The following is a 15,747-nucleotide window of genomic DNA, read 5'->3' as shown; positions in this document are numbered from 1 at the left end:
ACCTCTGTCTGATGCCATCTGCATTACCTCCAAACTTCTATCAGCCACAGCCTTGAGTTAAATGGAAAAGTTATGCCCAACATTAAGTTGTTTAAACTTAATTTGCTGGCAGGGGCTCATGGGAACTGTAGTCCACGGACATCTGGAGGACCAAAGGTTGGCTACCCTGGTTTAAACTACAGAATCTTTTTCTTTGTACTTCCATAATTCCTACATACTGTAATCCCTGTATATAACGATGGCGCTGATGAGTAGACTTGCTTAAGGCCACTTCATTCAAAGCTAACATGAGATTGGAACCAGGGATTTCTCAGAAGACAAACATGATCGGTATTAACTACTTCAGTGGCTCTGTAAAGAAGGTCAATATTCACAATTTGGAAAACGACACAGAATAGTGCTGTAACCCCTTTGTATCTCAGCAGTGTTGCATATAGAGCTGATAGCACAAAAAAGCATGAGGATCCATTATGTTTTGCTTTTGCTTCTCAAAACATTGGCTTGAAGCAAAGGACCGCTAATTCTTGCAGAAAAAGGGGAACTTGTGCTATTTTAAACATCTAACCTCTCACAGAAAATGCCTGTCAGGCATTTGCTCACTTTGCAGTCAAACTGAAACCGTCACATCTGCTCAGACCATGAAAAGCTTTTGTACACAGCTGTTAAGCTTCAGACGCTTTCATCTCCATTGTTAAGATATTTATTAACCAACGCAGTTATCAAAGTTTGCTGTTTATTAGAGTCAGGGTTCAGGCAAGATACTTGCTTATGTTGGCAGCTAGTAAAATTGATCAGGTGTGTACACATGGAATCGCCTGCTTGACATCAGTGTTGGGTCACAGCATTATTACCAATCCAGAAAAAATTCTGAATATTATCCACCTTTTGAACTCCACAGGCTTAGACCCAGAGCAGGGTTTCAAAGGGTTTCTGCCTATGCAGCATGATTTTCCTATCTCCCCATTGCTGTGGCAATCCCAAATGCCACCCTGCAATCCAGTTTGACTACCAGGAACAAGATTTGGGGGGCATTTCAGGCTGGCCAAGGAGAGGACAGGAGAGTCACACGCTGTGGGTAGAAATTCTTGCATCCCCAGAAATGCTGCTCTGGATCCAAGCCATCACCTGAAAGGACAGCTAAATGAGGAGAATATTTCTGGAGTACCTGACACAGTAGTTGCCTTGATAGGAACTTCAGCCCTCAAGATTGCCCTCTGGGTTCTGATAACTACATGAACTTGCAGGTTCCTTGTAGATCAGATGAAAAATTAACCCACGGATTTATAATTAGGGAATAATCAGACATGGGTATGATAATGCCCTATGTGGTTCTGTTATGTGAATATGGGAACAGGGAGACACCAGACCCTTTGAGGCAACAAGGGCTGCTAAGGGTGATTTTTTGACCAGCCTTCTATAAAATCACAACCAAGCAGGGGGTTTGGATCCAGAATCAAAACACCTTGCTGGTTCTTACATTCAAGTGGCTCAACCTAAGAGCACCAACATGAAAGATAAGCAAAAGGATGGATTAAAAAAGGTAAATCTGAGTCATAAGCCCACCACGGAAATATTTGACTATATTTGCTAGTAGATGCTAGAGAGCCAGTTTGGTGTAGTGGTTAGGAGTGTGGACTTCTAATCTGGCAAGCTGGGTTTGATTCTGCGTTCCCCCACATGCAGCCAGCTGGGTGACCTTGGGCTCACCACAGCACTGACAAAGCTGTTCTGACTGAGCAGTGATATCAGGGCTCTCTCAGCCTCACCCACCTCACCGGGTGTCTATTGTGAGGAGAGGAAAGGGAAGGCGACTGTAAGCCTCTCTGAGACTCCTTCAGGTAGAGAAAAGTGGCATATAAGAACCAGCTCTTCTTCTTCTTTATGGCTGTATGGTGCTTTGGAGCAAAACATATTTGAACTGTCAGTGGTTGCATGCTAAAAGGGGGTGGATGTAGAGACCCTACAGGATGAAATCTGTCAGTTTGTGCTTTGCAATAAAATCAGCTTGCTCTGCTTGTTGAGCAGGAAAGCACATGTAAATGCATGTAAACAATTATGTGCTACTGAGGCAACTTGTTCCATGAGCAAACAGATAAAGTATATATGTGTGTCACATGCAACCCTACAAGGAAATGCTTGGTTAGGAAAAAAGGCCCCAGCAGGCAAAGCACGTGAGGGGGAAATTGCCAGATCAATCTATGCCTCACGAAGGAGGATTGAAATTTCTAGGCACATTGTTCTTCAATATAGTGTGTTAAAACAGAGGGAAACAGTGATAAGGTTGAACTTTCCCACATTTTGTTTTTCTCTTTTTCTCTTGGCCACATACAATGCAAGAATTCCTTGGCTGCTTTTAGCTACACTGTCGTGACCTTGAGGACCTGTCCGTTGCATCACTTGGAACAACAACTTTATTCCTAAGTGTATTTATTCCTAAGTATATTCCTAAGTGAAGTTCAATTGAAAGCAACAGGTCTTAAGAGATTCTAATGCCCAGGGGAAACTTTGTAATGTGCTGGACGTCTGAGCTAGACAAGTGACTGTTGCTCCATTCCCTTAAAATAACTTTACAGAATTATTGAGCAATGGAGGAAGAGAAAGAGAAGTCACTAAACCCAGCACCAGCACTAGCATCCAGCACTAAGAATCAGCCTCAGAACAAGTGAAATCATGACTTCAATCAGGGTTTTTCTGACTATGCAGACTAGAGTATCTTTCGAAGCCACCACTTGGGATCAAACAGGAGACATTTGCTTCTGTGTGGGCTTAAACTCTTGCTCTTTTGCGGTTAACTATAAGGATTAACAATCAATAACGTGAGCTTTCTCTTCCCATGCCTTCGAAAAGGAATGAAAACAAAAGCAAAAAAAAAAGCATTATGTTGTTTTGACAAGATAATACACGATGGAGAGAAGAGCACAGTACTCTTTTCACACCTTGTGAATGTAATATAATTCAGAAATTTTGATAGGTAAAATACCCAGAAAATTGGGAATAGAGATAAGTTCTTGAATGGTGAAATTATTTTGAGCTAAGCCTGACCCAGAGCAAAGATGCTCAGGAAACAATGGTGAGCATTATGGTCATATTTATGAAGACTAAAATTTCAGACAAGAAAGGCTGTCTTGTGATTTTTTTTTTTTTGTCTCACTGCTCTCTGCTGGTAGCAATATGACCTGCACTTCTCTTTTCTTACTCCTGCAAGATGATTTATCCTGAAACAGTAACACAATTTTCAAATACGGACAGTTTTAACAAGCACAGATGGAGCAAGCATAGTTTTTAGTTAAAAATAAAGCAATTTTATTTAATAAGAATCAGTATAACACACTTTGGTACAATCTGTTTCATAATGCACAATCATTCTTCAGGCAGAGAGAAAAACAGTAACTATGATGTAGCTATAATTCTTCCAGGTTAGGGATCTCAAAGTTAGTAAAGTTTATCCCATCAGTTTTTTAATAAAAAAATAAAGGAACTCCCACAATCATTTGATTTCACACATTTCTAAAAAAAAAAGTTTAGAAGAAACATTTCAAGTTATAAACAGCACAATCAAGCTATCTTTTAGATATTGTTTTAATAAAGTGTATTAGCAAATAACTGGAGGGGGCACTAGGCATATTGCTTCAAATATAGGCAAGTAAAAGGTTTGTTTTCCTTATGAAATTCAAAGAGAAAACTGTTTTACCAAGTGAGTGAGCAAATTATGATTTTTGCAGAACAAATTGAAATCTAGATCTGAATTTTTTAATTTGATAACCATGTGGCCTCTGAAAATGCCATTGATTTGGAAATCTCCAGCTTGGGGGATGGGGTAGGGGGAAGAAACAGAAGCCAGGTCCAGACATTGATTCTGACCCCTGCACAAACTTGAAACATTCTCTATCAGCCTCTCTCCCTGCTTCCAATCATGAAAGAAAAGTGTCTATTTCTGAAATTACAGTAAGACTATCAGTACAATCCTCAGCACAGTTACCACCTTCTAAGATCATTTAAGTCAATGGGTTTAAAAAGATGCAACTCAGCTTAGAATTGTGTTGCATATAATGGTAATAGGATTTCAGGCCAAAGTTACTTGGCATCCCTGGGCTTCTAACTACCTCCTCCTTAACACACACTTTCACCTGCAGAATAATCACTCCTCATCCTCACACAATTTGTCATTATCCATCTGTGCAGAATTTTGCATGACTCTGAAATGCACTTTCATGACCACAGTGTAGGGGACAGCAGGAGAACACCTGCTTTGCATGCAGAAGCTCCTTGACTAAATCTCTGGTAGAGTTAGTTGAAGGATCGCATACAGTTGATACTGGGAAAGTTCAGATGGTGAGTTTGTGTCTCACATAATTTCTTCAGTGGCCTCACTGAGACTATATTCCCAGGTAAGCATATAAAGCAGCCCCAACCACATTCTGTTTCCAGGCACCTTTTATCACTTTCTTGTTGCTTTCCTTTCAACCGCAGAGTAGTTCTTGCCAAAATATCACAAATTCAGAAAAATAATCAGAGTATGTGGCTAGCCCAAAGTCACCCAGCAAGCTTTCATGACTGAATGAGGATTCAAACCTGAGTGTGGAACCCCCAGAACCTAATTCAACACTCTAACTCAGGGGTGGGCAAACCGTGGCCCTCCAGATGTCCATGGACTACTTGTAGTCCATGGACATCTGGAGGACCACGGTTTGCCCACCCCTGCTCTAACCACTATACCATGATTCTTTGTGTGAAACATTCACATGTCCTCTCCGCAAAGAAACATTTGTGAGGTGGAATGCAAGGCATTTGACCCTTTCCTATCTCTCTTGGTCACAGAGGAAAATCTCTCTACTTCCTCCTGTGCCCAAGGGAACCAGCATAAAGCCCAGCCTCCAATCAAGAAAGATCATCCTCAGGCCTGTTAAATTCTGCATTGTGTGTTGCTGAGTTAGGGTTGCCAGTCCAAGGTGATTTACCTATGCATTGGAGCCCTTATATTTAAAAAACTGGGGATTAATTTCAGATGATGCAGTAGATGAAGAATCAACATAAAACCAATAAAAAGGTTTACATATCCGTGAGCCAACATGGCTACTACACTTTTTGTCTAGGCAAATGTAGAACTCTGTCCGAAGAGACACATGTTGCTGCTAAACTGAACATTTCATCACTGCATGAAATTATTTGCCAGTTTTTCAATATTTCAGAATGAAATGGTTTTCATTAATTGGCTTGGCACATTAACTGTTTCTATAAAAGTTTGTAGGAATATGTATTAATTCTTCATGTCCAAGCTCAGAATGAGAAGTTATATAGCATAAAAGTGGTAATGGTAAAATTGACTTCTCAAAGAAGGTAGGGTCCTTGGCAGATTCATAGAAAGGATCTGGTCAGATTGTCTTTATTGCTGCATTCCCTATGCCTCCCCAAAATCTCCTCCCTAGGGAATGGAGTGACCTGTAGTGTATAGGGCTGAATCCAGGATTAGCAGTACCTGGTTTAGGACCCAGTCTATCATTCATTGCCAATCCCACCCACTAGAAATCTTGCTAAGGGGCATTACTTATATTAACTATATTGTAAATGTTTTAAACCTGTATGTCAACTTTAATGCTGTTACCCACCCTGAGCAATGCAGAAAGGCGATGCAGAATGGCGAGTACCTGCTCACATAAATAAAATGGGTTTATTGAGGCCAAGCATTTCTTCCACTGAAAATTTATTTGAATGTAAACTGCATGCTACTAATTACATGCAGTTTACAAAACTACAACATTATACTAAGGAAAATGTCAACATCCATGTGAGACAACAAACGGCAATGAGTTGAGAGCCTGGAAATAGATGACTATTTGCCTTTGAATCCTTGTGGGTGACCCCCACCATTCCATTTAAAACTGTGACAAGTTAGCTACAAGCATCTACTACAAGTAGGATTGCTTGCTCTGGGTTAGGAAATACCTGGACATTTTGTGGATGGGATCTCTGGAGGGGAGGGACCTTGGCACCTTGTAATCCCATAGAGTCTACCTCGAAAGCATCCATTTTCTCCAGGGGAACTGACACTGGTCCTCTGGAAGGAGTGCTAGCCAATTAATAATCAATAGCCAATTAACAATCACATGAAAAAATCATGATGGCGGAAATCTATACAAAGTTAAAACATTCAAGGGCTCAAGTTTCAGGATGATGTAGAAGAAAATAAATAACACTACTCACTTCAACCGTCACAGAGGGCTCATTCTGTTCATATCATTTCTAGTACACCACAGCTGAGGACAAGAAAGTCCTTTGGGAAAGTAAGAATCTAACAGGAAAGAAAGACCTCACTTTTTCAAAGCCAAGCAGCAACTTGCATGTGGGATGTCCCCTGACGGAAGAGGCTTGGAAAGCTGGTGCAGATCCCGGACAGACCTGACAGACCACTGAGCAAGCTCCTGCAGCACCTTCATGCCTCTCATTTTCTTCTCAAACAAGCCTCTTTCACGAGCATCCTGGGTCCCTTCCAACTCTTTGGCTGGCACATTGTGCTCCAATATCACCATCAGTTCTTCCAGTTGGTAAGCCAAAGCAGAGACTTGGAGCAGGACTGACTGGATAGATTCATGGAAGTGTAAATCATTGGGGGTCAAGCAAGACCTCTGCTCTTCCAGGATTTCATTCAACAAGATCTGAAATGCCCAATAGGCCTTCAGGTTGTCTCTCAGTCGCTCAGCCTCTGACGCTTCACTCCATTGCTCAGTGCTGGCTGTTGGCACGCCATCCATTGAATCAAGGTTGAAATTTTTGTCCAAACCCTGTTTCTCTACCTAAGAGGATGGAGGGGGAAAGGAATACATTTTAGAAGAATTATTTTGCATATTTCCCCCTCTATTACAGACACTACACTGACAGCTGTTCCTTCTGTTAACAAAAACTTGATCCCTACAACAAGAAACTGGGTCTAATTTCATATGCATAATTCACAAGTGCAAATATAATGTCCATGTGTGCTATAGACCTCTGGGGTAGTATCACGGTGTTATAGTTAGACACTGTTTAAATTAGATGCTGGGCATGTACAATATAGAAGGGGAAAGCTATTCTTGCCTGCCAGCACCACCAATTGCATGGATTCCTCCAGAAAAAAGCCAACCCTTGAAGCTGAGTAACAATAAGGCAGTTGATTTCAGTCTCTTGCAGAAAGAAGGTAAAGGTAGTCTTGGAAGTCCCTGGATTGATTGATACAGCCAGTGTATCTAGGCAGGAGCTAGAATACACTCACCCTCCTATTAAAGATCTGCTGCTTCTTCACAGTTGACTTTAAATGACTGCAATATGTGTATTTTGTTCATGTGTCCACAAAGCAGCACCTGTGGAGGGATTTCTTTTAACAAAATAAAATAATAAGTGTGCATGAAGGAAGGTCAACTCTCAGCCCAGCCCACACACACACAAGGCTGAAGGAAAGAAGCAGGACCATACCTGATTCAGCCATGATAACTGAGAGTGAACAGGCAAGAGAAGCTCAACATGAGGACCCTGGGCACCATAACAATCCTGCTGGATCAGACCAGTGATCCATCTAGTCCAGTATACTGTTTCACACAATGGCCAACCAGCTCCCCAGTGGGACCAACACACAGGGCACAGAGGCCAAAGCCTTCCTCAAATGTTCCAGAGATGAATGCCTCTGAATGTGGAAGTTCCCACTTCCCTTTACTCACTATGTCCAGCAACTACTAGGAGACTTTTCTTTCATTGCCTATCTCCCTGTTAAGGACATTTGTGCTGATGGTCATCATTATGCCTGTGGCACACAGTACCATATTTCCTGGTATCCACTTGCTCCTTTTCCAACGCAAACAGCCAGTTCTGATGATTTCCCACTACCATGGGCTGTATTTGGTTGTGAAACAGTCTACTGATGTAACATAATTGATTTTTGCTATATATTCCCTGTCATGTAAGAAGATCATAGTCTGACGAAGAGTGGTTGCACTCGAAAGCTCACGCCCTGAATAAATCTTTGTTGGTCTTAAAGGTGCTACTGGACTCTGATTTTATTGTACCTCAATGAAGGAAGACATGTTTCAGAAGAACTTGCTTATCTGTTTAGAATCCAAGAGATACCACATTTGTGTCTCCACAAAGCACTTACTCAGAAAGAGCTATGTCCATCATAGGAGAACGTACGAGTTGGAATCTCTCAACATTTTGATGACTTGCCTCAGCACCAACAGCAGCCATGTTGTGGTTAGCCACACACCCTCTTTGGCAACCATTTTATAGTTGCATCCACTACTTGGTTCTAAAAATCCAAATATACCTACAAGCATGGCAAGGTTTGGGACCCCTGAAACAGCAGCATGTGGAAGTTTCCATGAAGGAATGGCCATAATTTTAAAAATTGGCATTCAGATCATGGAAAAGGATTATCTATCAATACTCTTTTCCCCACAACAGATTGTCACTATTCCCATGTCCAGTTTCCTTTCATAGAATCTATACCACCCATATATGGAGTAACTACTTCCATCCATTTTCTTACTTTCACCCAGGCTTGGATCTGCTCCACAAATCTTGATCTAATGGCTTAAAAAAGCAAAAACATTGTAGCCTGCAGGACTCTTTGGCTACAGCAATACAGTCTGACTGAAAACTTCACAGTCTTTTGAACAAAAGGATCACTTTAAATGGGAATTGGCTCAAGTACAGTCATACAAGTGGGGGATGCACTAAAGCTGTTGTGTTTCTGAGATCCAGTACAGCAAGATGCTGGCACTGGAGAACAGAAGACAATCTGTCAAGGGAGCTCAGTGTTGGAAGAGATCAACAACCAGACTGTGTGGTGTTGTGGTCAGGACCAAAGATTTGGTTTCAAATCTCCACTGGGTCTAGTTCTTGCCCACATATAATTTTGAATCTTACTTTCTTGCATAAAGGATGGAGCAAAGAATCAGTCTCATTGTTAGTATCAGGGGTCCTCTTATTCGGGGATGCAGGTAGTGTTCAGTGATTGCACCCATTAGCCCCACTCCCACCCCACGCAATTCTCCCCAGGTTAGATAAACAAATCCAGCCCCCCCCCCCCCCTTCCCAGCCCGCCAGCCCCTAAGAGTCGCTACCCGCAGTTCCCAAAGTATTCCTCAGCGGAAAAAGTATGACTTTCCTCCAGGGGCCAAAGCCCTTCCCCGCCCCTAACATTAGCGGGTGGTTTTCCGTAGCGCTTCGGTCCGCAACTCCCCGGGTAGGGCAGGGCAGGGCCGCTCTCTCAAGGGACGCGGCCCGCTGCAGTTTGCAGATTTCGTTCATGCGGGAAGGTGGAGTGAGTTGGATTGGGTCACAGGTGGGTGGTTTTGTCTTTCAGCAAAAAAGGGCACAAAAGAGATTTTGTCTCGGGAACTTCCATGATGATGCCCTTCCTTGCCGTCAAACATTGGTGGTGGGGAGCCGCTTGCACCCTTCAGGGTCTGCCCACCAGACGCTTGGCCTTAAGCACCGGGTTTCGCCTTCCCATTTCAGGTCGAAAACAGGAGGAGAGCCGTCCTCCGCGGCAGCTCAGAAACTATCCCTTGGGTTTTCCTCCCGGGTAGGAGTTGAAGATGCCCAGAAGGGACCACACGAAGCCCCAGCCACAACTCCCGAGACTTGTGCTGGGAGAACTGCCGCTCCTACCCATGCGCCGCGCTCGCTTGAAGCGCCCCGGCCAGGGAAAGGGAGAGAAAATGCCGCCTAGGGAGGGAGACGCGCAGCTCCCGTTCCTCCTTCAGCCCAGCCTGCTGCAGAAGCGGAGGCCGCCAGCAGCCAGAGTCCCGGCTTTGCCCTGCCGGGAAGTTCAGCCAGAGGGCTCCAGGTCCCTTCCCTTTCCCCCGAGGCGACTCACGTAGGACTCCAGGAGGCTGCCGACATCGGCGCGCATCTTCCTCAGGAGCAGGATGGTCTGGCAGCAGAGGTCGGCGTGGTGGGCGGAGGTCCCGGAGGGCCGCCCTCCCGCAGCCATCCCCCGGCCCGGCTGCCCCGCAGGCGACGGCGAGAGCTGCGCGCCGCTCGCACCTTCCTCTGGCGCGCCTGCGGAGGACCTGGCCGCGCCTCTCGCCCCGGCTCGCGCTCGGCCAGCTCGGTGGCCCCGCACGGGCTCCCTTTCCCTCCCCTCCCGTCGCCTGTTGGGATCCACCCCCTTCCCTGCATTCTTCTCCTCGGCGGCCTTTCTGCCGGTCGGCCGGCGGCCAGGTCAGGGACCTGTTAATCCCAGTCCATTCCATGGCATAAAGCCCTTTAGCAACCCACGCCGCCGGCGGGCACAACAGCTGTGGCGTTGGTCTGTCACAGCCACCACAGCAGGAGGCCGGTGGCACCTTGAAGCAGTCGGTCATCTCCCCCTCCGGCTACCTTCAGCTGGCTCTTTCTGGTGGGAGAAGCCGCCCCCTGGCGCAAGGAACACAAGAGCCCTTTGTCCTGCCTGCGGTCTACCTCCTCAGGGTACAGAAGGTGCCCCAGATAGAGCCACAAATTGTTTTCTGGCCATTGACAGTGCCATTGTCACTCACCACTAAATTCTGGGAATATTTGTAACATGAATCCTCCTGGCAAGGCCTTAGCATTCTGTAGCGGAGCATAGTCCACTCCAATTGTGTTTCCTTGCTCAGAAAACTTAAAGGAAGGAGGCTAGCCTCTCTTGCACTTTTCCGTTTAGTTCTAAATAGTTAATGCTGAAGTCTGGTGTAGTGTTTAAGAGTCTCTGACCAGGATCCCAATCATCATCATGACTTATTATTTACATTTTTATTTAACATCACAAGAAGCTCCAAAGTATATCCTGGCTCTGAGGAGTTTATAGGACACATCTAAATGGGGTTATATTTGCTGTTGTCAATTAATTTTGAAATCAATTGTAATATATTTTACTCAGTTTTATTTTTTGTGTTATATCTGGTTGTACACTGCCCTGAGCCAACCATGCTGGCAGGGCAGTATAAAAGTTGAATAAATATACTGCTTCAAGGTTATTAGCATGGTGTGCCTTCCTATGAAGATTTTAATCTATTTTTAACTTTACCCCACATTCTCCAGGGGGTTTAAGATACAACGACAAAGGCATTTAAGTAACTTGGCACTAGTATTTTAGTAATTTAGCACAAGACCACATAGAACTGCCTTAGACTGAATCAGACTCTCACTTCCTCAGGGTCAGTGTGGTCTGTCCAGACTGGTAGCAGCTCACCAGGACTTCAGGCAGAGCTCTTCGACATCACCTCCTGCCTACTCTGGGGGTGCGGAGGATTGAACCAGGGCTGTTCTGCAGGCCTAGCAGATGCTCTATCACTGAGCCACAGCCCCTCCCCAACCGTGCCTGGGTCTGAATTACACTGACATGGTATACAACATTACATTCTTTTAAAAACCAGACATGGCATCATGCAGCACATGAACAGTTAACACCAGATGAAGCAAAGATAACTGAGTCAGTGTAGCTCACCAAAGAAAAGCTAACATAACACACCCAATCTCATTTTCTCTCATGAAATTTAGTGGCTTGTTGATCAACATTTATATAGATTGGATGCAAAACCAAGCATTAAAATTAAAGCACATTTTAAAAGTCTCCCCAAAGGAACCTGAATTTAAAGAACAATGCAGGGGTTTTGGTGTGTGTGTGTGTGTGTGTGTGTGCAAAAAGCACTTGAGAGTGAACAAGTTACATCAGAGGATGTTCTCTCCATTTTCCCTTGAAATCCCATAAATTTGCTCCCCCCCCCCCCAGATTCTGGACAGAAATGCAACAGACAGCAAGGAGTACCTGAAACTTCTAGCAGTGGCCCAGTACACTGAAACTCTGTCCAGGAGGCTCATCACATTTTAAAGCATAGCACACATGGTCCAATTCAGGAAAGGCATTGGGGACCAGCACTCATGTTTACCCTACGATAAGGAAGAACAGTTGATGTGACTCAGTGCTGGCTGATGTGGCTAGCATGTTATGTGATGCTCTGGACATTTCAATAACACATTATATTTTAGTATATGATTTTACTTACTTGGCTGCAACAGTACCATTCTTGAGAAGCAGAATAAGTCTTGATTAAAAATGGCATGTGGGGAAAGTGCTCCTCTCTGTTGCTTCTCTATAGGAAGTGCTCAAGTCCAAGAGATGTTTTGCAGCAGAGAAGCAGGTCAGATGAACACTAAATATGGCTGCATTGCATCATGGCCATATTTAGGCCAAATTTCTGCATATTACACCATAAATACAGATGAAGAAAGCAACTGAATTCCAATGGGGTTTGTCCTGAATTAGAGAACCCTATGTGCCAAGTATCTGTGATTTTCTAGGTTTCCTTTGAAATCTGGATGTACATCAAAACAGCAAACCACTTGCTGACTTTTCAGTTTTCCCAAATAGTAGTGAAAGGAAGATGGAGGAATGTGAATGAGCCAGCATGCTGCAGTGGTGAAGAAGCAGTGGACTCTAATCTGGAGAACCAGGTTTGATCTCTCATTTCTCCACATGAAGCTTGCTAGGTGACCTTGAGCCCATCATAGTTCTTTCAGAACTCTTAGCCCCACCTACCTCACAAGGTGCCTGTTGTAGGGAGGGGAAGGGAAGGTGACTGTAAGCTGTTTTGAAACTCTAAGATAGAGAAAAGAAAACCTGCTCTTCTATATCCAGGGAGAGAAGGGCTTCTGAGGCAGCTGGAACTATTCTTCCCTCATACCTGGTTGAATGCTAAGTGGTGGAAACATCTCATTGGTGTACACTGAAACTCCATCACTCTTGCCACCTTCTGTTCATTCTCTCATGTAGAAAAAAGCAGGGAATAAAAAAGAAGTCTTTTTAACACGGGAGAGCAAGTTAAGAGAACAGATTAGAACAGTATAGATGCCTGTGCACTGTATTCATCTTGGGGCTCAGAGAAACATTCAGAGATACTTTGCATTGTAGTTCTTATTTCTCCTCCACATCTTTTATGTGCAGCAGTTTGTGAAATTACAGCTCAGGAGAGGATCTCTGGCAACGTCCTAATTTTCAGAGACAAACAGTTGTGGAGATTCACCACAAACAACTCTAAATTTGGACCCTATTCAAATGCCCCTCCACTTAGCAGAGGTGAGCAATGATGAGTAACAATGGTACCAATCCCTATGCATCTTCCTAGTCTTAAGAGCAGAATTGCTGCACATCTCTCCAGCTTGCAGAAAACAATCAAGAGACAACTGGATTGAGGGGGAAAAAATGTGGCCAGCAATGTAATGGGCGGGAGGCTACAGCATGAATTGCTTAGGTTTTAGGAAGTGTATGTGGTACCTTGAGGAGAACAGGATGCCAGTTCTCCAGGTTAAGAGATGCCCAGAACTAATGGCATGCAACTGGCATGATTAGTATAGCTAAGGTAAACTGTGACCATGGGACACAAGCAGCAACTTCAAGCAGTGAACAGCCTACCGCTCATGCTGTTGCCATTCACGCAAACCTTTGTGGATAGCCATGTACCCATCTTGGCAGCATTACATTCTAGGCTACCTATTTGGAGTGCTAGCACATCCCTACATGCCATAGTTATGAAAAGCTTTACTAAAGGAGGTGTTTTGATAGACAGAACTTTCCTTATCTACTAATCCACCTTTAGATTGTAGGTATTATTCTTTGTTGTTGTTGTTGTTATGTGCGAAGTCGTGTCTGACCAATCGCGACCCCATGGACAATGATCCTCCAGGCCTTCCTGTCCTCTACCATTCCCTGGAGTCCATTTAAGTTTGCACCTACTGCTTCAGTGACTCCATCCAGCCACCTCATTCTCTGTCGTCCCCTTCTTCTTTTGCCCTCGATTGCTCCCAGCATTAGGCTCTTCTCCAGGGAGTCCTTCCTTCTCATGAGGTGGCCAAAATATTTGAGTTTCATCTTCAGGATCTGGCCTTCTAAAGAGCAGTCAGGGCTGATCTCCTCTAGGACTGACCGGTTTGTTCGCCTTGCAGTCCAAGGGACTCGCAAGAGTCTTCTCCAGCACCAGAGTTCAAAAGCCTCAATTCTTTGACGCTCGGACTTCCTTATGGTCCAACTTTCGCAGCCATACATTGCAACTGGGAAGACCATAGCCTTGACTAAACGCACTTTTGTTGGCAGGGTGATGTCTCTGCTTTTTAGGATGCTGTCTAGATTTGCCATAGCTTTCCTCCCCAGGAGCAAGCGTCTTTTAATTTCTTTGCTGCAGTCCCCATCTGCAGTGATCTTGGAGCCCAGGAAAATAAAATCTGTCACTATCTCCATTTCTTCCCCTTCTATTTGCCAGGAATTGAGAGGGCCGGATGCCATGATCTTTGTTTTTGTTGTTGAAGGTATTATTCTAATAATATTTTAATATAAGCCTCTGTTTTCTAATACTCTCCAGTTACTTACCTATCAGCCATTTAGAATGTGCTCTGATACTGCAGCGGAGTTTCATGGAAGGAAATGTGAGACATGAAGTCCTTCATTACTGCTGCCTCAGAACAGTTTTAAGAAAGTCTAGTCTACCTGTACTCCATATTCATTAACCAGACTGGGAAACTACCTTATCTAGTTACCCTATCTACTGCTGAGTGGTTGTGTCTAGAACACACCCATTTGGTCACCTACTCCTCCTTATAATTCTCTTTCACTACCAACTTCATGATGAAATCAGAAGATTCCTATAGCTCAACTAGCCTTAAAAAACTGTATTGAAGGTTTTGAATACAAAACAAGAAAGGATGCTATGGCAGGATCTTCAGTAGCTTAAGACATTTCAGCAGCTACTATTTTGGTTGGTCAAGACACCAACAGAATCTGCTGCAGAGTGATTTCTCTGTCTATCCCAAATCAGAGCAGATACTGAATGATAACTGCCGTCTCATACTCTCTCGTACACTCAACAGGAGGATGTTGACTTCCTTCAGACTTAAACCCTCCTGCCAAGCTTCAAAAAGTTGCACTAGTATATGTAAATGCATTTCAGGCCCATGGCATCAGAAGCTGGAACTTGTACTGCCACTAAGGTTTTTGTTGTCAGCATCAGAACCATGGTGACTACTCCAGACTAATTAGTTCCACTGATTTAAAACATTTCATGAAAGATCAGAGCACAGAAAGATAGAATGCCTTAACATATCTGGATCACTTTTGTAATAGGACAACAGTCATCCAGTTGCAAAACCACTGGTGATTTACATTCACCCAAGCATTTTTATTCTGCCAACTCCCAATTCTTTTCTCTTCCTACAGAATTTGTGTCATTCTCATTCTTCTTTGAGACCAGTTTGCTTTAATGATTCAGGTATCCAAAATATCACTGTCAGTCAGACCCTACAAATTTACAATCTCTTCTTGCCTTTCTTTCCTAAAGCAGTTTCATAACCCTGGAAAGCCAATAATGAAGCCCAGGAAAACATCATGATCAAAATGTACATTAGGTCCCAGAACTGAACTGAGAAGGGGTAAAACAGAAAAAATGCCTCTTCCCATGGGTGTAGTGATGCAGTTTCCACCAATGCAAACAGTTGATTTGGGCCAATTCTCCCCCCCCACACACACACATACAGAGTGTTTCATTTTCTGTGAAACTCCCACAACTGTCAGCTTCAGCATTTAGGGACTGTTAGAGAAAGATTAGGAAAGACAAATGCTTTTTGCATACTGTTCAAATGACCAAACACAGTGGGCTCAAATCTGATTACCCTGGCTTTTTTCCATAGCACGATCCAGCCACTGAAGAGATCACATGAAGCTGCCTTCACTGACTGGCCTTCTCAAGGACAGAATTATCTAACCAG

The 15,747-nt window shown here is 43.9% G+C and overlaps 1 protein-coding gene across 1 annotated transcript; it reads right to left on the bottom strand.

The window, feature by feature from the left end:
- Window positions 1–3,279: 3,279 nt before the first annotated feature.
- Window positions 3,280–10,935, bottom strand: CNTF (ciliary neurotrophic factor). The gene is made up of 2 exons (XM_077321039.1): window positions 9,848–10,935; window positions 3,280–6,791 (listed from the first exon to the last, which is right to left on the bottom strand). The coding sequence occupies exons 1-2, from the start codon at window positions 9,962–9,964 to the stop codon at window positions 6,309–6,311; spliced, it is 600 nt and encodes a 199-aa protein (XP_077177154.1). The 5' UTR covers window positions 9,965–10,935; the 3' UTR covers window positions 3,280–6,308.
- Window positions 10,936–15,747: the final 4,812 nt, after the last annotated feature.

Source organism: Paroedura picta, chromosome 2, assembly GCF_049243985.1.
Source record: "Paroedura picta isolate Pp20150507F chromosome 2, Ppicta_v3.0, whole genome shotgun sequence".
NCBI lineage: Eukaryota > Metazoa > Chordata > Lepidosauria > Squamata > Gekkonidae > Paroedura > Paroedura picta.
This window is presented reverse-complemented; position numbering and strand designations above follow the sequence as displayed.